The sequence below is a fragment of the Phodopus roborovskii genome, unplaced genomic scaffold (genome assembly GCF_943737965.1).
Source record: "Phodopus roborovskii unplaced genomic scaffold, PHOROB, whole genome shotgun sequence".
In the NCBI taxonomy this organism is placed as follows: Eukaryota; Metazoa; Chordata; class Mammalia; order Rodentia; family Cricetidae; genus Phodopus; species Phodopus roborovskii.
The window spans coordinates 11,049,735-11,074,375 of record NW_026125506.1 but is presented as its reverse complement, the minus strand read 5'-3'; the positions used below and the strand labels follow the sequence as shown (position 1 = coordinate 11,074,375).

At 48.6% G+C, this 24,641-nt stretch overlaps 1 protein-coding gene across 1 annotated transcript in view; it reads right to left on the bottom strand.

The window, feature by feature from the left end:
• Positions 1-23,750, bottom strand: part of P2rx7 (purinergic receptor P2X 7) — a 35,833-nt gene extending 12,083 nt beyond the window's left edge. The window contains exons 1-8 of the mRNA XM_051176614.1: positions 23,530-23,750; positions 14,708-14,876; positions 13,367-13,435; positions 10,846-10,921; positions 9,259-9,355; positions 6,595-6,675; positions 5,826-5,955; positions 4,963-5,099 (exon numbers count right to left, since the gene is read on the bottom strand). Of these exons, the coding sequence (XP_051032571.1) occupies positions 4,963-5,099; positions 5,826-5,955; positions 6,595-6,675; positions 9,259-9,355; positions 10,846-10,921; positions 13,367-13,435; positions 14,708-14,876; positions 23,530-23,654 (884 nt within the window). The 5' untranslated portion in view covers positions 23,655-23,750. The remainder of the gene's footprint in view (positions 1-4,962; positions 5,100-5,825; positions 5,956-6,594; positions 6,676-9,258; positions 9,356-10,845; positions 10,922-13,366; positions 13,436-14,707; positions 14,877-23,529) is intronic.
• Positions 23,751-24,641: the final 891 nt, after the last annotated feature.

Genomic DNA, 24,641 nt, shown 5'->3' with positions numbered 1-24,641 from the left:
CCAAGCTGGCCTCAAACTCAGAGATCTGCCTGCCTCCAACTGCTGGTATTAAAGGCATCTGCCATCATGCCAGACATGTCTCCCTCTCTCTCTCCCTTGGTTTTTCGAGACAGGGTTCCTCTGTGTAGTACTGGCTGTCCTTGAACTCACTCTGATGGGAGAGGTCATTCTGCATATGTTTCTCATACTGGTTAATAATAAAGCACCGTTGGCCAATAGGAAAGGAAGATAGGAGAGACAAGGAGGAAATAGGAAGTAGTAAGGAGGAGTCAAAATGGAGAGTCTGGAGAGAGCAGTATGCGGCAGCCGGCTCCGGGAAGAACATGTGGGCATACATAGATTAACACAAATGGGTTAATAACTAAGGCAGAGCTAGCCAATAAGAAACTAGTACCTGGCCAATAGCATTGTATCAAATACAGAGTCTCTGTGCATTATTTGGGGCTGGCGGGGCAGCAGCGGGACAAGACCAGCGGCGGCCGGCAGGAAAAACCCGTACTCGTTACATCACTCTATAGATCAGACTGGCCTCAAACTCACAGAGATCTGCCTACTTTTGCCTCCCGAGTGCTAATAGGCACAGCTTAAAGAGCATAGCAAGGAAGGAGGATGACATTGAGTCTCTGCCCTCTGCTGTCTACTGGGGACAGCTCAAGGACCTGTCATTACTATACTGTCTTAGAATCCGCATTCATCTTTCTGACAACCATTAGCCACAGAGCCAAACCAAAGGTCTGTCACCTTGTGGACAGCAGCATGAAATTCATTTTTTGTGAGCCAAACCTTCAGGCCAATTTTGGATTCCCTGCACCACCTCGTCTGTCTGATTCTCACACCAGGCCAGAATCCCTCTATCCTCAGGCACTCGGAAGCAGGTAGGGCCAGGACCAGACATACAGTTCATGAAGGTCCTTGTAGCCCAGTGGCAGATGACAGCGTTCAAGACAGCATCTCTCAACCCTCTCCCCAGCTTGCCTCAACTTCCTCACAGTCCCGGCCTCACCCAGCCCCTGCTCTGGTCCTGCCTCTCCTACAACCCTAGGTAGGGTGGCCTGCTCCCATCCTCTGGGACATATAGGCTTTATTTAGTCACCTTTATGAGCTAACCTGTCACAAATCACAGCCACCCCAGACAGGTGCCAAAGTTATACATGTGATTTTATTTTTCACAAATAATCATGCAAATGTTTAGCAGGATGTGGTGGTACATACCTGTTATCTTGGCAGGTGGAAGGCTGAGGCAGGAGGATTGCCTTGAATTTAAGAACAGCCTGGACTGCAGTGAACTCAAGGCTAGCTTGGACTATATAGTCAGACCCTGCCTCAACAAAGTAAAAGAAAACTGCAACAAAACAATGCAGTCCAATGCAACACAACAAAACCACAAGCCTAAGGCTCTAGCTTGAGTCTCTCTGCCCTTTTTCTGATTTCCTTACATAAAAACACACATTTGCTATCTAAGTTGGTCACAGCTTATTTTCAGGTGTAGGAAGAGAAGAAAACAGATGCCCTGCCAGAATATCACTGGATCCTTTCTGTGAAAAGCCCTCAAAACCTGAGTCTGAAGCCAGGCAGTAGTGGCACATGTCTTAATCCCAGCACTTGGGAGGCAGAGGCAGGCGAATCTGTGAATTCGAGGTCAGCTTGGTCTACAGAGCAAGTTCCAGGACAGCCAGGGAAACCCTGTCTTAAAAAACCAAACTAAACCAACTAGCCAAACAACACCCCCCCAAAACAAAACAAAACAAAAAAAAACAAAAAAAAAAAAAAAACAACAACAACAAAAAAAAACAAAAAACCCTGAGACTGAATCAGCCAGCCTTGGGCACTTCAGTACTTGTTTCTACCCAGAGGGGATCCCATTGTCTTAAATCTGATTGTTTCCTTTTGAGACCTTTTCTCCTTCCTGCTCTGTTGAACTATCCACTTTCTAACACATAGGCCAGCATGAGTCAGTACTCACGATTGTGGTTGGTTTGCCTGGGAAAATTAATTTTAAAGTACTTGGATTTCTGCTCCTGGGCTCTTGCCACCGTCGATCATAATGGAGGGCAAGGATTATATGGGGAGACTATTCAAACATGGGGGTCCCTGGGTCTGAGTGCCAAACAGGGGTTTCAGAGGGTCCCAGTAGTGGTAGGAGTCTATCTCAGGACAGTCAGGTGGTAGTGAATCAGGGAGAGACACCGGACATCTTATACTCCAGTATCACACGTATAAACCAACTGTAACAGATGCTCACCAGGCGAGGAGATCCTGGTGTGTGTGCGGGCGCGCGCGCGCGCGCGCGCGCGCGCATGCGTGCGTGTGTGTGTGTGTGTGTGTGTGTGTGTGTGCGCGCGCGTGCGTGCGTGCGTGTGCGCAGACCAGGGGTCTACGTCTGGTATCTTCCTCCATCACTCCCTATCTGACTTTGTCAGGTATGGCCTCTCCCTGAAGGCGCTGCTCACCAGTTTGTTTGGACTGCCTCGCCAGGAGGCCTCAGGGACCCTCCTGTCTCAGCTTGCCCAGCACCAGGATTCAAGGCACACACCACTAGGCCTGGCTTTTACATGGATGTCAGGGAGCCGAGTTCATGTCCTCTTGCTTGCACAGCAAGCGCCTTTCTGACTGAGCCATTTCTCCAGCCCCCATAAATCTTTTTCTTGAGGACAAAGTTACATAATGTGAACTTTTTAACTTCCTGTAAAAAAGAAAGCTATATTTTCCCAAATACCTCATATAGCCTATAATTTCCTTCTCTTTTGTGACCCTGTTTGAAAATAACTTGTTCTCTTGCCTATCAGATCTCCGCAATTTATTTTTGGCCAAAGAGTTCTCCTGGTGCACATTCAACAACAAATTTGCTAGCACTCTATTCTAAAAGAATACTGACGTCATAACCCTTCGGGCCTCTAGACAGCTCAGTCCCACCAGCAGCGGATGTTCTTAGGCTCAGCTCAGAGAGCAGGCGGGTGGCCAGTGTTGGTACATTGCCCAGAATGTTATGGCTTACTGCTAAATAAAAATGCCCAGCATAGCCAGGGTCCATTCATCATGTCCCCCTTTCTTGCTAATGGCCACAGCCTCTTTATCGCTTCACCCTATTCAGCAAGGGCGATCAAAAAGTTACCTGAACTAAGAGCCTCTTCCTGAGCACCGATGGAACTCCACTGGCCCAGAGGAGGCAGAAAGCCTCAGCCAGCTTGATGCTGAGTCCAGGATCTCCACAGGGCTCAGCATAAAGGATGCAGGGTCACATAGAAGGACACAAAGACGTGGAAAGGACAGTGACAACGCAAAAGCCACATGCTCTTTCTACAGGGGCTCAAACCCAGCTCCAGCCGATGCTGTCATATGGGGTATGGGCCCAATGTCATTTAAAGTGTATAAACTCTTTGTCAAACACTTTAGCTTTTCAGGAAAAAGACAGCCCAGATCTTTGTGTAGACTATCACAGGGTTTAAAACGTTCTACAGATGCAAAGAAATAAATGGAGTCTCCAGGGAGATCTTGTTCCCAGTGCAGGTATTTGCTAAGTCAGGGGTGGGGAGGCTCTGTGATTCTCTGCACTGAAGCAAGCACCCAGGTGAGGCCCCTGCCCCACGTGAGGTCCCTGCCCCACGTGAGGCCCCTGACCCATGTGAGGTCCCTGCCCCATGAGAGGCCCCTGACCCATGTGAGGCTCCTGACCCAGGTGAGATTCCCCTGACCCACGTGAAACCCCTGACCACGTGAGGTCCCTGCCCCATGAGAGGCCCCTGACCCATGTGAGGCTCCTGACCCAGGTGAGATTCCCCTGCCCCACGTGAGGCCCCTGCCCCACGTGAGATTCCCCTGACCCACGTGAGGTCCCTGACCCATGTGAGGCTCCTGACCCAGGTGAGATTCCCCTGACCCACGTGAAACCCCTGACCACGTGAGGTCCCTGACACAGGTTCCGGGATGGAGCTCTGAGGATAGGTGTTTGTGTGAACAGCAGAGCCCCACGGAGATGCGTGGAAGTACGGACCATGGGCCCATGGCTGTCCAGTCTAAATCAGGAGGCGAGGCCAGGCCCGGGAATGTGCATTTTTGAGTCACCATACCATGCTGGTGCTGACCCGTGCATTTGAGGGTTGCTAGTCTAGACTGTGGATGTGAAAGGTTTGCCAGGGTTCTTCTCAGAGCCAGGCTCCCGTCCTCCTTAACTAGAAAAGGGAGCAAGTGCCTGCAGAGCCCCTACCTCGTGCTTGGAGAGGCTTCCCTGGCCACATCTTCCTATTACGTTATCATGCTTGATTTTCTTCAGAGCACTTTACCATCGTTAGATTTGTCTTTTCATTTATGCAAAAGTTCTCTTCAATGGTTTGTTTGTTTTGAGGCAAGGTTTCTGTGAGTAGCTCTGGGTAGCTTGGGACTTGCTTTGTAGACCAGGCTGTCCTCAACCTCACAGAGACCCACCTGCCTCTGTATGCTGGGATTAAAGATATGTACCACCAGCCTGGTAATAGGTTTTGGCAAATGAATACCTTGTGTTTTCATTAAAATTCCTTCAACTCAGATAATTTCATTTTCTCAGTAAACTTTTTCCCAGCCCAGAACCCACTATTCTGTCTTCTTTCATTATAGGTGAGACTTGCCCACGTTAAAAAAAAAATTACTCTGTGTGTGTGTGTGTATACACGTGTACATGCACATATATGGCCTACATGTAGAAGTCAGAGGACAGTTTGTGAGAGCCAGTTCTGTCCTTTCCACTATGTGTGTCCTGAGGATCAAACTCAGGTCTCTGTGCTTAGCAGCAAGTCCCCTTACCTCTGAGCCATCTCCTTGGCCCTACAATTTTACCTTATTGTGGCTTTAATTTGCATTTCCCTAATGACCAGTAATGCTGATGAGCTATAATGCTTTATTTACTTACATTTTTGTCTATGTGTCCTTCCTAGATATAGTAGCAACCTGTTTGTTGATTCTGCCCATTGGCACATTGGCTGCTGTTACCTGAAGTTGTAGCCCGGGATCAAAGACTCATTGGTATACTTGTCATCCAGGCGGCGGAAGCTGTATTTGGGCTGACAGTGATGGGACCAGCTGTCCAAGTTGCAGTCCCAGTAGATCTCAATGCCCATGATTCCTCCCTTGGGGGACAGTCGACAAGAAAAGTCACTAAGTCTGCTGGGTGTGGGTTATGTGACCATCAAACACTGTCCCACTCAGTAATACCATTTCAGGGAAGGTTCCTCTCTGTGGGGGGAAATACTCATTAAAAGGTTTCAGTGCAACTAGGCAGTGGTGGCACATACCCTTCATCCCAGCACTCAGGAGGCAGAGACAGGCAGATCTCTGTGAGTTCGAGGCCAGCCTGGTCTACAGAGATAGTTTCAGGACAGCCAGAGCTTTACAGAGAATCCGTGTCTAAAAAGAAAGAAAGATGGAGGCTGCCAATCACTAAATAAATACAAATACACTAAAAACAAGAGCACAGCTGGGGAAGGTAGAAATGCAAGCATGCATTCCCCCTGGAGCCTCCAGACGGGGGCACTGCCGCTGGTACCTGAGTTCACCCCAATTCTGGACTCCTACTCCAGCCACAGAAGAAAATGTGTTTACTGTAACCACAGGAGAAGTGCACCAAGTCACTCACTCAGGATGAGGGATTCCCTGGCAGGTAAAGCCCTTGGCACTGGGTGTGGTTTACCAAGTACAAATAAATGCGAGCCACGACTTTAAGAGCCAGAATGTTAGTCTCTACCATCAGACACTGTTATTTGACAGTTGACAGCCTCTTACCGCCCCCCCATACATACATACACACACACACACACACACACACACACACACACACACACACACACTCCACCAACCTGAATTGCCACCTCTGAAAAGTCCTCCCCTGCTTCTTGGAAGATGTCCCCTAGTCGGAAAATGGGACACTGAGGGTTCTGAGTCTTATGAAAGATACAAGAGATGTTCAGATCTGGCAAGATGTTTCTCCTGTGCAGAATTGCAAACAAACAGATGTTTTACCAACCATTTCTCTAAAGGAAAAACCAATGCCTGCCAAGTAATGCTTGCTGACTACCATAGTGCAAATGCCCCCGCCATTGCCGAAGTTCCCAATGGGACACTGTTGAACTTGACATGGATCGCTCACAGATGTGAGCTGTGTGGCAGCTCCCTGGTCTCCTGGGGACCCTGGTAGAATGTCCTCTTATATTGTGCCAAGAACAATCTTTGTGACCAACAGTATATTGCAGAATTGGTTGGGTATCACTTCCATAGACAGTGGCTTCCATCTCAATTTCCCTTGCTCGTCTGCTACGCAGACTGGATACGCAAACAGTCCTTGGGTTAGATGAGCATGGTGAGGAAATTAGCCTTGCTGCCTCAGCCACATGAGTAAGGCTGGAAAAGGACTCAGTTCTACCAAACCTAGAGCTAACAGAAGCTCTGACTGACAGCTCTGGAAAGACCATGAGCAAAGACATGTCCTGAGTCCTGATCCACAGATGAGAGAGAGAGAAAAGCTCTAGTAATTTTCAGGCTCCCCAGGTTTGGGATCTTTTGTTCTACAGCCTAGATAACTTCTGCATACGAGCTGACACATACAGTCAAGGCATTTGAGATGCTTACGTCGTATAGTTGTGGCCGGGGAAGTGAATATTGTTCTTGATGAGCACAGTGAAGTTTTCGGCGCTCCTCAGGAGTGCAGGCCTGGGAGACAAGGACAGGGGTCGGTGACCTGGGACCAGAGGACTATGCTTTTGTGCTTTTGAGAGAAGACAAATGAGAACAACAACTTTGCAAAGTTCTCCATACGGCCTGTAGCTTCCCCCAGAAGCCTTCTCCCTCCTTGAGACCCAATGGCAATTACAGTGTCGTGTCCAACACTGATACAATTGAGTGTCTGGCTGTTTGCAGTGCTAACATCTGACAACTGGCTCTCCAAGGGAGACAGGAAAGAGCCTCACATGTAGCGTTTGCTGATTTCCAAGCCATAGATGCTGCCACCATGACTGGTGTCAAGCCCATCCACCTATAAACTTGAAACTGAGACAGAATAAGGCAGTGCCAGCCAGCTCTTGAGCACCCATGTTTGAGGCTTCCTGGATAGACTTGAAATCCCTGCAAGGCTGAATGATAATTTTATTTTGGTGTGCCCAGCCTTTATCACAGGATCATGGGCAGAGTTGTCTATATCATTCATTCATAATTTCATTCATTCATGCATGCATTCATTCATTCATTCATTCATCAGAGGCTCTGAGTAGCATTTAGTTCTACACTGAGTTAGAGGAATCAAAATTCCAGGCCACAGGAAGGTCACCTCCCCACCAGCCAGCCAATTAGCAAATAATTATAGAACTGGACATGGAGAAGAGCCCTGGGATAGAGTGTTCAACAAGACCAGCAGCAGTTGATAATCTACGAGAGATGGGGACTGGCTGAAGGTTTAATCCAGAAACACACATCAAGAGCGCTGGTGCACACCTTTGATCCCAGCACTCAGGAGGCAGAGGCAAGCACATCTCTGTGAGTTCAAGGTCAGCCTGGTCTGCAAAGCAAGTTCCAGAACAGCCAGGGCTACATAGCAAGATCCTGTCTCAAAGACAGTGGCAATCACAATAACAGAGAATGAAAAAGCTCTGGGACAGACGTGTGGAGACATCTGACAAACGAGTCGGTGGCAGAGCTGAAACCGACAGCCGCAGTCCTCTGTGTGGACCCAGGCCGTCCTGCAGTGTCGGCTGGCATACTACCCTCAGTACAGTGCCTTCTGCACACAGAAACTCCCCTGACCTAGAAAGAACCTGGCCTGACAACCAAAGGCCAGAAAGGGCGCTACTGCCTACTGCCTGCAGCCTAACGTCGGTTGGTGGGATGGACCTTGGCCTGAGCCGTATGTGGGTCTGCTTGGGCAGCCTTTTCTTTGTCCCACATACAGAGTGGTCCTGAGTTCTGCTTGGTCTGGGAAGTCTTATAAAGCATAAATGGATATTGAGATAAAATCAGGGCCAGCGAGATGGCGCAGTGGGTAAAGGTGCTTGCCACTAAGCCTAATGGCTTGGAATCACTCCCTGGAGCCCACATGGTAGAAAGAAAGAACCAGTTTCTGCAAGTTGTCCTCTGAGGTCCACATGTATGTTATGGCACATAAGCACCCACATACACAAGCAAGCAAACAAATATAAATGTAGATAAGACATATAATATATATATATTATTATATATATATATTATATGTTTTTCATGACAGGGTTTCCTGCCTGTCCTATAACTCACTCTGTAGGTCAGGCTGGTCCCGAACTCTCAATCATAGAAACCCTGCGTGCCTTTGTCTCCCTAGTGCTGGAATTAAAGGCATGCACTGCCGCCACCACACTGCAAGTGTTTTGTTTTTTTTTTTTTTTTTTTTTTTTTTTTTGTTTTGTTTTGTTTTGTTTTGTTTTGTTTTTTGAATTTTCAATTAAAATTATATTCCTTATGTGTTCAGTCACCACAGGTAAATGGTGGCTGCCATATTAGACACCATGGGTACTAAACGTTCCCATTACTGAAAGAAGTTCTATTGGACAGAGATGTTCTAGAGCACTCTACTTCTAGGCACAATCTCTCTCACTCTGTCTTGCTCTCTCTCGCTCTTGCTTTGTGTGTGAGTGTGTGAATGTGTGTGTGTGAGTGTGTGTGAGTGTGTGTGTATGTGAGTGTGTGTATGTGAGTGTATGTGTGTGTGTGTGTGTGTGTGTTACATGCACATGCCCACAGGTACACAGATCTCAGAATGCTCATGCATGGGGGGCTAGCGGTTGGTAGCACTCTCTACCTTATGATTTGAAACAGTGTCTCTCACTGAACCTAGAGCTCACCAATTTGGCCAGACTAGTTGGCCAGCAGCCTGTGACTCTGCCTCCTCAGCTGGGACTACCAAGTCTGATGCTACACCTGGCTATTTGTGTCAGTGCTTTGGATTCAAACTCAGGACCTCAGGCTTGCTAGGCAGTCACTCTACTAACTGAGCCACCTCCCCATCGCTGCTTCTTCATATTCTTTGTCATTTAATATGAGCATAGATGGATCAGAGCAAACCCTGCTGTACCTCTTGGGGAGGGTTTCCAGAGCAGCCATCATAAACAGGGCCTCTTAAGGGTGTTCCAGGTCACAGCTACATACCAGCTGGTTCAGGACGACTATAACATGTTAAGAACTGGCGTAGCCTTCCCAGAGATGACATAGAGGTCTCCAAGCCAGGACTTTGCAGCCAAGGCCACTGTTTGTGCCTCCCACCATGCAACTCACCGGGGGGCCTCTTTCCCCTCCTCAGCGGGGCACCAGGCAAAGACTTCGCAGGTCTTCCTGTTCTTATCATATTGTATACACTTGCCAGTCTGGAGTCCTAGAGGGTTTAAGGGGTAGAAGAACCACAGATGTGAATATACCAGACAAGGGATATCTCTAGGAGGCACCATGTACTCAGCCCACACAGAGACTACATTACACTTAGGCCCAAGCAGCTCCCCCTTCCATGAACCCCACCCTCCTCACCTGTGTGCTCCAAGCCAAACAGAACACTTGACAATATATCCCTAGATAGCACAGGGAGATCTGGAGTCTGCCCACCCTTTGTTTTTGTTTTTGTTTTTGTTTTTGTTTTTCAGGGAGGGATGCCTTAGAGGAGAGCTCTGTATACAATGTGTACTCTATGTGGACTAAAGTATGGCTTCTCGTGTGGCATCTGGTGTCTCCAGGGGCACACAGCTCGTCTGGGGATGTGTGAAGCCACATGAGAAACTTGGGAGCATCTTTCTGAAGAGTCAGGAAGAGAGAGAACTGATAAAGGGCAAGCCACCTTATGTTGATCTCTGTGGCAACTCACATATACATGTTATGGGATGGAATGCAGCACTCAGGTGCTTTTCAGTGAGTGTGAGTGTGTGTGTTCACTGTAACCAGCTCTCAGTGAGTGTGAGTGTATGCATTATAACCAGAGCTCAGGTAGTGTGAGTGTGTGCACTGTAACCAGCACTCAGTGAGTGTGAGTGTGTGCACTGTAACCAGCACTCAGTGAGTATGAGTGTGAGTGTGTGCACTGTAACCAGCACTCAGTGAGTGTGAGTGTGTGCACTGTAACCAGCACTCAGTGAGTGTGAGTGTGTGTGCACTGTAACCAGCACTCAGTGAGTATGAGTGTGAGTGTGTGCACTGTAACCAGTGCTCAGTGTGAGTGAGTGTGAGTGTGTGCACTGTAACCAGCACTCAGTGAGTGTGAGTGTGTGCACTGTAACCACTAGTGGCTTTTCCTTGTTTTGAGACAGGGTCTCTCTATTTAAGCTCCAGCGGGCCTGGAACTTGCTATGTAGACAATACTGGTCACGAACTCACAGAGATCTACCTGTCTTTACCTCTGTGAAATTAAAGACCTGCAGGATCATATCAGAATCTTAAGCCTTTTAAAGTTAAAACACAAGGCCATGTCTTTTTTGTAAGGTTGGGGCTGTAGCTCAGTGGTAGAGTGCTTACTCAGTCTGCAAGAAGCCCTGGGTTCCATCTCCAGTATTGAGAAAGAAGAGAAAGCAAAAGAGAAGGAGGGAGGGAGGGAGGGAGGAAGGAAGGGAGGGAGGGAAGGAAGGAAAAGTAAAATTAAAAAGTTAGGCTCCCAGGTTCTTGCAGTTCAAGTTCCCTGCCTTTGGAGAAGTTCTCCAGCAGTTAGTTCCTGCAGTCATGTGTACAGGTTTCGGCTGCTCTGCTGGGGACAAATCAGGGAACAGGCACAGCCTGACCTGTGATTTGATGGAGGGAAAGGCAATTGCAAACCAGAGGCTAAGGACTCGAATGTCGCAGTCACCGGCCCATCCCCCTCAGCAGTTCAGAGAGACAGAAAAGCACCTTTGCTTTGCGCATCCATCCACCCCTCTTTACAGTCGCTGTCAGATTTACAGAGTGCACTGCGGCCGGTGGGGAACTGCAGGAGGAAGGGCAGAAGAGAGTGAGCATTGCATCACCAAGGTACCACAACCCCTGCTCCCCACTCTTACTGCAGCGCTCCCAGTGGCCAGAAAGTAAAAAAGGATAAAGTGATAAAGAAAGGGTGGTTCATTTGAATGTGTGCACGCGGGAGGGCGCAAGCCAGAGGTCAGTGTCAGGACTCTTTTCCTGTCACTCTTCACCTTATTTTTTGAGACAAGGTCTCTCACTAAGACTAGCTCACCTATTTGGCTGGGCTGGCTGGCCTACCATGAAGCCCCAGGGACTCACTGTCTGCATCCCTAGCACTAGGATCACAAGTAAGCACAGCTATACCCTGCTCGTTAGTTACGTGGGTGCCGGGGATCGAACTCAGATCCTCATGCATGAATGGAAGCGTTTTAATGACATGATGTAGTGTGAAAGGGGCTGGACACAAGAGGTCACATCCTGTGTAGCTCTATGTATAGGAAATGTCCCGAATGGGCAAATCCACAGACAAGCAGAGTGGGCTGGTTGTCAGATGCTGTAGGGAGGAGGGAGAGATTGGTCACTAATGGGGACAATTTGTTTTTGGGAGTCAATGTTTCCTTGGGGGCAATAGAAACTTTTCTGGAATTAGGTAATTATGATGATGGTTTCCATGATGTTGTAAAAAAAAAAAAAAAATCACTGAACTGTGTACTCAGAAGTCATAGGGTTTAGAGTGAATGGATTATATCTCAAAAACAAAAATAAAAATGTAAACGGCAGCAGGTTAGGCAGCCAGGAGGCACTTCCAGCGATTGAGGTGGAGAGCAGGTGGCAAGGATGTAATGACCCTGCCAGCACAGGACAGAGGCGCTGACAGGTACCAAGGTGGGAAGAAAGGACATGGCTAGCACTCCTGGCTGGAGGAAATGGGCCAGCTGTGTCTGGGGCTGGAGGACAGAGTAAGGCAAGAGACTTCACGTCGCCAGTCTCAGGAAAGACAGAACAGACACAGATGCGCAGTGGCCTCTGCTCCTCCTTGTCTCGGCGTTTGTTTGTTTTTTTATTGTTGTTGTTTTTATTTTGGTTTTGTGGGGTTTTTTTGTTTTGCTTTGTTTCTTGAGGACAGGGTTTCTTTGTATAGCCCTCACCATCCTGGAACTCACTCTGTAGACCAGGCTGGCCTGGAACTCACAGAGCTCCTCCTGCCTCTGCCTCCCAAGTGCTGGGATTAAAGGCATGAGCCACCACCTCCCAGCTCAACTGTGAATCTTTTAATTGCAAAGCCTTGGTCACATCTCTATAGCCTAACTACCTGCCTGGCTCATAACAGGTCTTGATCATCGTAGTGTGAATTAATGAATGAGTGAGTGAATGAGTGAGTGAATGAATGAATTAATGGGTACTGTGACTCTTGAGTGGTTGTGATTTTCATTATCAACTATAAGGAACTCCCAGGAAAAAAGATAAACCAATTCTGTTTTTGTCTGTAAAAGAAACTCTAACATTTGTGATTGTTGCATGGGTTGGGGAAGTTCTTGATCACTCGCTCTCCTGGCCGATAGATGAAGCATTTCCCTCCCTTTGGAGCTGGGCCTGTGTGTGTTCACAGAATTTACATGGTGCCAGCTCCAGGCATACGCCTTCTTCTGCCTTCTTGGCTCTGGGGTCCCTGAGCTGCAGTTTGGAAACTTGGCTACTCTTCTGGAGGAAGCATGTGGGCAGACCCCAAGCGAGAAGAGAAAAACTCTTGAGAGTCCCTGGAAGTGATGAGGTGCCTCCTAATGATGCTAACGGCAGCTGTTTTGCAACCACAGCTCTGTGACAGACAAGCCAAATCAACAGAAAGCCTCACAGCTGAGCTCAGCCCACCACAGACTGAAAGACTAAGCCAAGTTGTGTGAAGCTCTTCGGGTGCATAGGCATTTGAATAGCTGGAATAATCCATACATATCCAGGTGTTGTACACTAGGGCTTGGCCGCATTTGCTGAAATGACCAGAGACAGCGTGGATATTGACATGTAAAGAGGAGGCACATGTCCCGATGGAAGGACCCAAACCAGATTGCAGTGTAGGCTAAACTCCCCTCCCCAGGATCACCTGGTGCCCTCCAGCCAGTGGTACCCAGGGAGGCCTTGGCTTTCGTCTGTCTGGGTGATCATTTTGGTTCTATGAGCAGCACATTTTCTGAGGGCTTGCAGTGTACCATGACATGTCTTAAGTGTTTCCTTGTGTAAAATAGGGTCTAGGCGTTATCCTCCTGACTTTGTGGGGCTCCAGTGAAATGGGAAAAAAAAAAAATCACACACGTGCCAGAATCATGTTGTTGTGGTCTGCACAGTGAGCTGCACAGAGAGCCTGTGAAGGCAAGAGCAGGTGTTCAAAGGGCCCCTAGACTGAGGTGGGCAGACAGAGCGCTCCTTCCCAGAATGCACCTCCCCCTTCACCTCTCTGAGAGGGTCCCCTGCTTACCTCGGGACACAGCTTCTGTTCTTGGCCTTCTGACTTGAGAAAATTGGTCATTACAAAGAACGAGTTTCCCTGCAGAGAGAAATGGAAAGCAAAGGCAAGGCCTTGGGGAGTGGAACTCCATAAGAATCATGTCTGACTAAGAGCAGAGGCACAAGCCTTTGTTCCTCCAGGCCTGTAGAAATCAGCCGTGGGCAGTGTGGACCTTGCCAGGGGTTTTTTAACATCAAAGCTGCAGGAACTGTCTGACGAGCAGGCATTCTCCAAGCCAGCCTCGAAAGCTGCTGTGTCGTTTTTCTGACACAGTCAAATCCCATTACACTGAGACTCTGCAGAAGCTGGGGAAGTGGGTGTGGGTGTGGGCTGCACCCTGGGCAAGCTGTTCAGATTTCTCAAGGCTTAATGGAAGGCCATCGGGCTTCCCACTGCCTGGGCAATCAGTGGCTTTTATGGTTTGTAGTTAGAAACAAATAGCAGCTTGGGCCTGACAGTTTTGCCAAGTGCTGTGGCTCCCCAGGGTTGCAAATGGGCTCTGTTGTCCCTCCCACCCCCATCTGTTCCTAGCTCCTTGGCCCTCTCTTATTTCTCCTTTTTTGGTTAACGGCTTTGGTTTTTTTTTTTTTTTTTCCTGCTTTGCAGACTCAGCTAGCCACACAGTTCTCTGTGACCTACACCTTTTATCTCTTTGTCACCACATCCTTTCTTTGTAGACTCAAGAACCATCTCCTGGGGACCTTTTCAATGGTAAAAGGTCACAGGAGCCAGAGCCACACAGAAGACAAGCTCTCTACCCTTCTGAATCCTGACTGGTGCTTGTCATGCAGTGGCCCTCCTAAAGCCACTTGCGTGAGCATCCCCGCCAGTGAATCAGATCGCATTTGGAATGTGCCAGGATGCGCTGCTATTTCGAGCAGCCCAGTAGGACTCGATAAATCGAAGACGCAGCTTCTTTGAGCTGCTGGATGTGACCCAGTTTTGCAATTTTTAGGCTTTCTCAGTTGGGATTTTCGCAGGTTTTAAATAGGGCCAACATTTTTCTTTTTCTGTTGAGACAAGGTCTTATATATTCCAGGCTGGCCTCAAACTCACTATATACCTAAGGGCGACCTTGAATTCCAGATTCTCCATCCTTGACCTCCTGGGGCTACAGGCCTATACTGCCACTGGTTTTATGGGTGCTCGGTGTTGAATCCAGGGTTTCGTGCATGCTAGTCAAACATTCTGCCAGCTGAGCTAGATTCCCTAGTCCCAAGCCAACTATGTTTGAAATGAGGCTTAGACTCCTAAGGATGGGGAAAGGCAGTGACCAGGGATGTGTCCTGGAGTCAGCTGCCCGGTGCTCACCTGCAAAGGGAAGGTGTAGTCCGCTGTGTCAAAGACGCTGTGCAGTGACTTCATCACCCCACCCTCCATGACATTCTCTGTCACCTTTGCTATTCCTTTGACCTTGGTGTGCACTGAGCTGATAACAGGCTCCTTCCGCTGGTACAGCTTGTCACTCACCAAAGCAAAGCTGAGGAGAAACAAAAAAGTATCACCGGGTTTTGCAAAACCCAGGGCAGTGGTTTGGGTTGTAGTCTCTGGAGGAGGGGTGTGATTGGAGCAGTTTCTGTTCACAGCCTGCTTATGCCCAGTGACCTGCTTCCTTGTGACTCTCCCTCTCTGCAAACCGGGGCCACCCCCATACTTAGTATCCCGTTCTTGGTGGGTTGAATGGCTCTGTCCCAGGGTCCAGTAACACCTCAGCTCAGCTTGCTCTTATTTCAGGTCATTTTATTTATTTATTTATTTGAGACAGGGTCTTTCTATGTAGTCCTGGTTGTCCTGGTATAGGTCAGGATGGCCTTTGAATCCTCTTGCCTCTGCCTCTCAATGCTGGGGTTAAAGATTAAAGGCATGGGCTACCACACCCAGTGGGTCGTTTCATTTATAAGAAATATACAGAATAGATAAATCTATAGGGACAGAAAATGGATAGTTGCAGGAGAGAAATAGAGAGTGACAGTTAATGAGTACATTATTTCCTTTTAAGATGATAAAATATATTGATAAGTAAAGGCATTTATTATATAATACCAAGTGTTGACTTTAAAGTAGTCCTTTATTTCCCCCTCTCTTTAAGTGCTCAATTTTATGCTCAATGAATTTTACCTTGATAGCTAAGATAAAAGTCATGCACGCCTTTGTCCCAGCACTCAGGAGGCAGAGGCAGGCAGATCTCAGTGAGTCTGAGGCCAGCCTGGTCCACAGAGTGAGTTTCAGGACAGCCAGGGCTACACAGAGAAACCCTGTCTTAAAAAAAAAAAAAGTACTCACATTTTTATAGATACAGACATATATCTATAGAAATATCAAAACAAAGAAATAAACATCGAATTCAGGATGATGTTTGTCAGGAGAAAGGGAATGGGATGAGGGATGAGTTTACAGGGAGGAAGGCTCGACTAGTAAGCTTTGTTTCTAAGTTGCACAGTAGCACATGACATTGCTCATAGTACTTTTTAGTGTTTCTCCAACCACGATTAAAGAAGAAAGAAGTCGGTCTGGCGAGTTGAGTTGAGTTAAGGCACTTGCCGACAAGACTGACAACCTGGGTTCGATCCCTAGAACCCATGTGATGAACGAAGGTGAGAACTTGACTTCCAGAAGTTGTTCTCTGATGGTCACATGCACACCATGGCACATGAGCACGCACATGCACACAAAGTGTAAACAGTTTTTTAAAAAAAAGGTGTTGGTGCTAGAAATCCACATTCAGGACCCATCCACTCAGCATGTATAATACAGACCTTAATAGACCACTGTAGAAATATACAACTATGAGTGTGCAGTTCACTTCAGCCTCAAACGTATACAAAAAATACTTGCAATGTTCTTTTAAGTTATCCATTGCAACATCCTCCCAGAACAATGCGTGCTCTGCCATTTGGGAAGCTCAGTCTCAGGCATAATATCCATTCTGGAATATGCAACACATGGTCATCTTTAATAGAATCCAGCTTTGTAAACCTAATGAACCTTTGTATCATAATGAACATGAAAAAAAATTTTTGAGACGGGGTTTCTCTGTGTAGCCCTCACCATCCTGGAACTCTCTCTGTAGACCAGGCTGACCTTGAACTCACAGAGACCTGCCTGCATCTGCCTCTCTGGTGCTGGGATTAAAGGCATGCTGAGCCACTGCCCGCCGAACATGAAAGTTGTATTCACACATCCTAGAGACACATTAAAGGAGAAAAGAAGCAAAGAGTGTAAAGTAGCTTGCCCTTTAGAAAGAATAGTCTAATGATGAATCCACTCACAAACTTTTGACCTCGTGTGATGACTCAAGAGAAGCCAGCCTTCCTCTCTGGGCCATGGATTCAGTCACAATTCTCTAATCTCTAATCCTGGTGACTATTAGCTCTAAGAAACTGACGCTCAATGCATCCAGGTCCCCTGGGAGCAAGCACAGTATTAAGGAGCCCGGTGTCTAGCTGAGCTTGGTAGAATGGGTAAGATTGAGATGGGAGAAGGAAGAGCTGGAGAACCTGGCATGCACAAGAGACCTGCAGCAGGAGAAGCTAGGGCTGCCCAGAGGCCCTTGCAGACCAGTCTGGCCAAAGGGGAGGGAACAGAGGAACCGGGATAGAGTGGAGATGGAGAGGGAGGTTAGGGTCATGGAGCACTAAGAATGGCTCTCCCTGACTCACCAAATGTAGATGCAGATGGCCCCTAGAAAGGCATTCTTCAGAGTCCCGATCCATATGCTTTGGATCTGAAGGACTTTTGGAGATTTGTACCTGCATAACTGGCCCACTGGCAGCATGAGGAGAAGGTTCTGTGAGCTCTCCAGAAAGGAAGTGTCTCTCAGTGAAGTCTGCCTGTCTCTTATAAGTTCTGAGCAAAGGTGCAAGCTCTAAAGTGAAAGACAAGCTCGGAGAGAGACCTGCCTTCACATTCGCTTAACCTACAGTAGCCTGGGGCCTCACTCCTGCCTTCGCTGAATGTATGCCCTCACCCACGTTGCCACGTGCATTTGTCGAAGCGTCTTCTCCCAGCAAAGGCATTTATGCCACCTGAGGTGAAACGCCAGGTCAAAGGGCATGTACATTTATGGCTCAGTTCCACGGGTCAAACTACAGAAGGCTGCATTGTTTCATGCGAAGCAAAAGTGTGCACACTGCCGCTCACAAAGGTCTTGACAGACAGAGGCATGGTCGCATGTGCACAGACATGAGGATCCATGTGGCAGTCTGAGAAGCCCTCTGAAAGGGAAAGGGCACAGAGTGGAACTGTAATGTGATTCAGAAAGACTGGGGCCAGGCAAGCTTTCCCTGTGGTTGCCAGCTAGTGCCAAGGAGTGGCAATGACAATGACAGGGGTGATGGTGGTTGTCCCATGTGTGCCCTCACTTCCTCCCTTTCCCCCATCTCTCTTCATCTGCATTCAAATATAATTTCTCATCTTAAAAACAAACCCTCCCTCCACCCTGCACCCTGCAGGGCCGGCTCCTCCTATGGAGCCCAGTCCTTTGAGAGAGTGACTCACCACATCCCATTTCCGCATCTTCATTCACTCCTCCACCCACTCCAGTCTGGTTCCCACCACCACCACTTCTCCAACGCCTGCCTTGCCAACTCACTCTCTCCCACGTGCAGCAGACATGCTGCAGACGCCATGATGGACTCTGGTGAGCATGGACCACTTCTTTCTCCTCCTTCCCTGAGCCTCAAGGGACCTCCGTTCTCCTGGCCTCCTTGGACTTCTCTGGCCTCTCCATCTCAGAACCCCTTGGGGAACTTCTGCATTTCCCTGCCCCTTGAATGCTAGCATCACTGGGGGCTCTGCCCCAAGCTTCTTGCTTTCATTTTCTTGCTGGTCAGTTGAAGATGTCCATGGCTCCAATCACCATCTGCAGGGTGGTGATATATAATCTATCTCAAAGCTCTGAACGCAAATATCTACACAATCAATATGCACAGTTATGAGCCTCATACACCATTCAAACTCAAAGCCTTAAGCTCTGAACTTAGCTTTTGACTCCAGTTGCCTTTTCTCCTGAACTTATCCACCAACTTCTTTCTCATCAGTGGCCCAACTCAGAAATGTGTCACATTCTTGGCCCACTCTCTCTGGAAGGGTCATACACTGTTCATTTATGAAAGCTCCCGCGGCAGCCGGCTCCTCTGCTCCACGGTGCCACAGCAGAGGCTTCTGGGTAGACTGGTACATACTCATGGCTTCTGGTATTCACTCCAGCATAGCCTTCCTGGCTGTTAACACAGCACTGGGCCATGAGTTAACCACGTAAGACTGGTGTTATAGAGTCTCAGAGGGATCCCAGGGGACTCCCTCATCCATCCTCTTCCTCACACATCCATTCAACTACAAATCCTGCCAGGCAGCGGTGGCGCACACCTTTAACCCCAGCACTTGGGAGACAGAGGCAGGTGGATCTCTGTGAGTTCTGAGGCCAGCCTGGTCTGCAGAGCTAGTGATGGGACAGCCAGGGCTATTGCAGAGAGAAATCCTGTCTCAAAAGAATGAAACAACATGACAACAACACTCCAAACCCTATCATTGGAGCTGGGCAGGAGGGTGCATGCCACTTGGGTGGCAGCGGCAGGCGGGCAGCTGTTGAAGGCCAGGTGCAGCCACGTGCGGGGTTACCCGAATCCCTGTCTCAGAAAACCAGGATCAAAGAAATTCTACTACTTTATCTTCATGATTTCGCTGATACTGCTCAGCTCCACCGGTCCCCCGTCACTGTCTCCTCCTCAGTCCAGACCACTATCAGTTCACAGCTGGATGATCCAATACTGTTAGATCTCCCTGCAGGCCTGGTCCAGTCTGAGCATGGATTCCCCAGGAGATGTTCAAGTTCGACCTCAGCTCTGCCTCTGACCGGCTATGTCTCCAAAGAGATTCATAAAATTTGTCAGGCAGTTCATATGGTTCACTTGGACACTACATGGTCAGGAAGCAGACTGTTCCAGGAAAAAGGTATCTGTGGACCACAGTCCTTCTCAGAGGGAACCAGGCACCCCGACCTCAGCTGCAGCTGCCCCCTAAGTGAGCTGGATGCCACCAGTTGCCCATCCCGTAGCACATTGCCAAGGACTGCCAAGCCCGTTCTCTGGCAATGGTACCTTATCAGGGAAGAGTCTAGACACATGACTGAGGACTTTGAGAGGTGAGATTACTAGGTTATATGGATGAGTTCCAAATGCCCACGTGTCCCTGTCAAAGAGGCAGAGGGCAGCCTGACACTCGCCCAGAAAAAAGAAAAGAGGCATTATGAAAAACCAGCAGCTAGAGAATCAAACAGGCCATCTTCGCGTTTTCCAGCAACCTCAAGATAAAGCTCAATTCTGTCCACAGTCTGGGCCCTGCTGGTTTCTACAGTGGCCTGGGATTCCCCTCTGAGACAGTGTAACACCAACCAGATACTGTTAAACCACAGCCTGGTACTGTGTTAACAGCCAGGGAGGCTGGTCAGGAGGGGACACCAGAAGCCACGGATATGTACCAGTCTACCCAGAAGAGCCAGCTGCCTAGGCAGCTTTTGTAAAGCTAAAGAGAAAGGGATTGTATTCTCCCCCCCCCCCTCTCCCTTTGAGATTATGTGCTTCAGATTTTGTTTTTAACATTTTTGGGGCTAGATATCACAACGGAAGTAGTCAGAACATTTTAGCTCTACCAGTCCTGACCAGTGGGTCTGCGAGCTTGCCTCTCTTTGGTCTTGCATAGGTCAGACAAAGGCATCCTCAGCCACTGGATGCCAGAGCCATCTCTCCCCATAGCAGGTCCTTCTCAACTTGGTCCACACCTCTCCCACTCCACTGTCCCCTTCTAGCTCATCTAGGTGACTCCGGAAGTTTCTTAGTGGCATGTGTACCCCATTCTTATCCTGCCACATGCCCCATCCCTCTGCTCGGTGGCACTGGAGCCTTTACAGACACCACTCAGATGCTTCCTCCTCAGTGATAGGTTCTTCAGAGAATCACGGTCCAGCTCTTACCTGCCCTGGCTCTCTCCTCCCTCCTCCCCCGTGTCCTTTCTGTCCCCTTGTTTGCTCCCTCATCTTTGCAGGTACTGGCCTTTGGGTCCTAAGTGTCATGTGGCTGAACTCTTCTCCTACAGGGGTCTCCTCCTATGAGGGCCTTTTCTAATCCTCCAGCTGCCCCTAATGCTATCGCCTCATTCAGGGCCAAGGTGATAAATGGCAAATTTCATGTCCCTGAGGCCATAGATACTGTGCCTGGGTTGGGTTTGGTATCTGGTATCTTCTCCACCTCCGTGGTAGCTTCACAGAAGAGGCCCTGCCTTCCAGATGTGAGGCTGCCCTTTGGGGAACAGCCAGTCAATCTGGAACTCCATTTTAAAAATGTAAGCACAGGCACCCTCCCTCCCCAGCAAAAGACAGCCTGGGGCTCCAAAGGACAACCGCGCTGCTTGTGGTGAAGGTCGGCTGGGCCAGGAGAAGCGGCTGTAAATGAGATCAGCCTCCTCAGATCTTCTTTCACCCCTGAAGTATTTCTCAGATTAGTCTCCGGGAAAGAGAGGGGGAAAAATCACAATAGAAAGCAAATTTCTTCTACCTCTCTGCATCAAGATGTCCTGTGGCCTCTCACAATATGGGATAAAATTCAAGATGATGACATTACAGGTGACTTGGTCAAACAGTAGTCCCCTGGTCACAGCAAACCAAATAGGAGTATAGCACCAAGGGGGAATCAGCCATTGCTGCAGGTTCCTGCTGGGACTAGGAAGGGGCTAGCCTTGACAACAGCCAGAAACATAGTCTCCACAGCTGTTTCAGGGCTGAGACTGTACAAGCAAACCAGAACTGCAAACAGGTCCCAGGTTCCCCAGAGAGCTCTTGCTTATTATTTGAATGTTTGTGTGGGTGTGTGCGTACGTGCCTGTGTGAGTTTAGGTATGCTGTGTGTATTCAGAAGCCTGCCAAGGGCTCTGTATCTAAGTACTGTAGCTGGTGGAGTTCAAGGTGTGATCACCACTGCCTGGCTCTGTGGCTGGCTTTGCATTTTGATCTCCAGTGGCTTTATTAAATCATAAACAATGTATCACCACAAAGACTGGAATTCTCACATGAAGGCCAGGTCTGGTGGCATGCGCGTATAATCACAGTGCTAGCCAGTCAGAGAGAAGGAAATCCCTGGAGCCAGCTCACTGGCTGCCAATGTAGCCAAATGGGTGAGACTTGGGTTCAGGGAGAGACCCTGTCTCAAAAACAGGAAGATGGAGAGCAGTCATAGAACATGTCTAAACGTCAACCTGTAACATCTACACGTGTTTGCACATGTGCATACAGATGGACACCTTCAAACACACACACACACACACACACACACACACACAGAGAGGCACAGAGGTTTTTGAATCTACATCTGAGACCCAAGCATGGTTGTGGTTATTCTGAGACTCAAACTAGAGGGTGAATATAAAAATACCCATTCTGCTCACAAAGATGATTTTTTTTTTAAAATAGCTACCAGTTATGGATCGGTCTCATCAAAATCACGGTAAAGGATATACTTTTTCTTTTTTAGTTGTCAAAAAATTGTATGAGCAGACACAGACACAGAGGCATGCTGGCTAAGTGGTGTGGTCAAGGAGATGGCTGTATCCGGGGCTATAGAGCTCTGTGGGATGTTTGCCATGCGAGCAAAAAGACCCAAATCCAACCTGCAGCAACCAAGTAAAACTTGAGCGTAGCAGCCCCAGGGAGGCAGAGCCTGTAGGGGCCTGGCGCTCAGTGGCCGGCCAGTGTGGCTGAATCAGTGAGCTTCAGGTCTGTGAGAGACCTGTCTCAAAAAAATAAGAAGAGCTCCTGAGGAAGTTGACCTGTGGCCTCCACACGCACCCTTACCCTCACACGCAAGCAAGTACACATACACACAGGCCACTCTCCCTCTCAGTAAACCACAGCAGGCCACATGTTGTAACCAAAACACCATCGTTACCACGGTCAGAGAATCACAAGTCAAAACCACAGTGAGCGACCACGTCACACCCTCAAGGTTAATTATGATCAGAAAGCCACAGAGTGTTGGTGAAGGTGCAGACCAGAGCCCTCACATTCCACTGCTGTGAAAAGGTGAACCTAAACAGCCCAGCACTGCTTCCGAGGGTGATCCAACAAGTCCCCTTCGAGGGAACCCGGGAGAAATTAGGGCATAGGCCCAGATGACAGAAATAGCAACAACCCAAAGGCCATCATCTGGTGAATGGATAAGCAGAAGTAGTTTATACACAGTGGACCGTTATCCGGCCATTAAAAAGTGTACAGCATTAATACACACAACAACGGAAGTGAGCCCTGAAAACATGCTAACAGGAGAAGCCAGTCACAAAGGACCGAATGCTATGTGATTCTGTTTATATGAAATGTGAAAAATAGATAAATCTAAATCCATAGATGCTGAGGGACAGTGAGGAAGTTGAAAATGATGGCTAGAGGGTGGAGAGAATTTGGGGGGGCTGATAAAATGCTTTTATTTTATTTTATTTTATTGGTTTTGGTTTGGTTTGGTATTTTGAGACAGGGTTTCTTTCTGTGGTCTCAGCTGCCCTAGAACTTCTCTGTAGATCAGGCTGGCCTTGAACTCAAAAGATTCACCTGCTTCTGCCTCAGTGCCCGACTGAAAATGTTCTAATATTTTCCCCCCCACCACAGTACAGCTCAGTGAACACACTGAATGCTATGGACCTGTAAATTGATGAAAGTCCAAGATACACATTGTAACTTCATACACTGTTTTAAAAGAGCCCCCTGGATGCTCTAAAATAAGCCTGGTCCTATACCACTTAAGCATAAGGATGACTCACAGGGGAAATCCCCACCTCCGTGCTGGGAGCCCAGGGTGAACGCCTGTGCCCTCCAGGTTCCTCAGGCAGGCCCTGCCCTGCTCATCCTGGTAGGAGCCTGCTACAGTTATAAAAGCTGAAGGAAAGCACAAAGCTTGCCATTTTGTCTTTGTGGCTTTCTTCAGCTGCAGCCAAGGGCAGCTTCCTCCTACTGTTTCCTCCCAGCTGACCATGAGAGTGTGTCTCAGATTTAACAACCACATGGAATCCAGCAAGTGAACCGGCAGCTGCCCCCTGGGGGAGTTGGTGCTGTCCAGTGCTGCAGAGATCTGCCCATCCCATGCCCCACTTACCTAACGTAAGAAAAGACCATCACATGCAAGACCCACTTAATGGTGCCATAATTCACACTCTGGATCCGGGTGACTTTGCTTGTCTCATACTGCAAGACGTCATTCCAGCTGCAGCAAGCCGGCATGGCGACAGGCTCGCTCTCTTTTCAGGCTGGACCTTGGCTAGACCCTCACAGGCTAGACCACAGCAAATACCTAGGTAGGAGCAGCCAAAAAACAAAACAAAAAACCGCACCGATTCTTAGCAGGAACATTAAACTTCCAGCTCCTCCAGTGACTGCAGTGGGGGCGGGCCCTGGCAACTGCCCCAAATGTGAGTGGAATAAAGAACCAAGCCCTACAGGCCTGGCTGGCAGATGACCCCGCCCTGCCATCCTCCCCCGACACATGCACAAAGATGGTATTCAGGAGATGGCCATTTTTTAAATTCCCCCTCCCCCTTTTCTTTTGCTCTTTTGAACCCATTTCACTTGGGAGACGGGAGCTGCCCTTCAAATGTCATAAGGCCCTGTGTAACTCGGAGAAGGGCCTAGACACTTCCATTGTCTCTCGCCCCGTTAAGATGCATTGCATCTGTTTTGTTGTTTGAGACAGGCTCTCAAGCATCCAGGCTGGCCTTGAACTTGTGATCCTTCTGCCTCCACCTCCTGAGTGCTGGGATCACAGGAGTGCGCCACCACACTTCACAGAAATTAGCCATTCATTTCCTGCAACCCTTTGTTCAGTCCGCTTGCACAGGTACACGGGGTCAATGAGTGGCCGCTTTTGTCCTTCTGTGATCCCAGCAATACGATGGTCTGCAGATGATGGTGGGCAGGATCAGATTCACTATGGGATGGGAAGACTGAATCCACACTGCGTCTTGCTTACTGGATCCTCTAGATTCTGTCCTGCCCGGCGCCCTGGCAGGTCAACCCAGGACTCGGGCCAGTCAGCCGCAGACTACCAAGAACAAAGCTGCTATCCAGCAGAAGTAGTTTTCTTGGTGGAGCCAGATGGAGACTACCTGCTGGGGGAACAAGGATGTCCCCAGACTGGGTTCCAAGGGAGGTGGAGTCAAGATGAAATCTTGTTTGGTTGATTTTCTTGGTTTGGGTTTTGTTTGTTTCTGT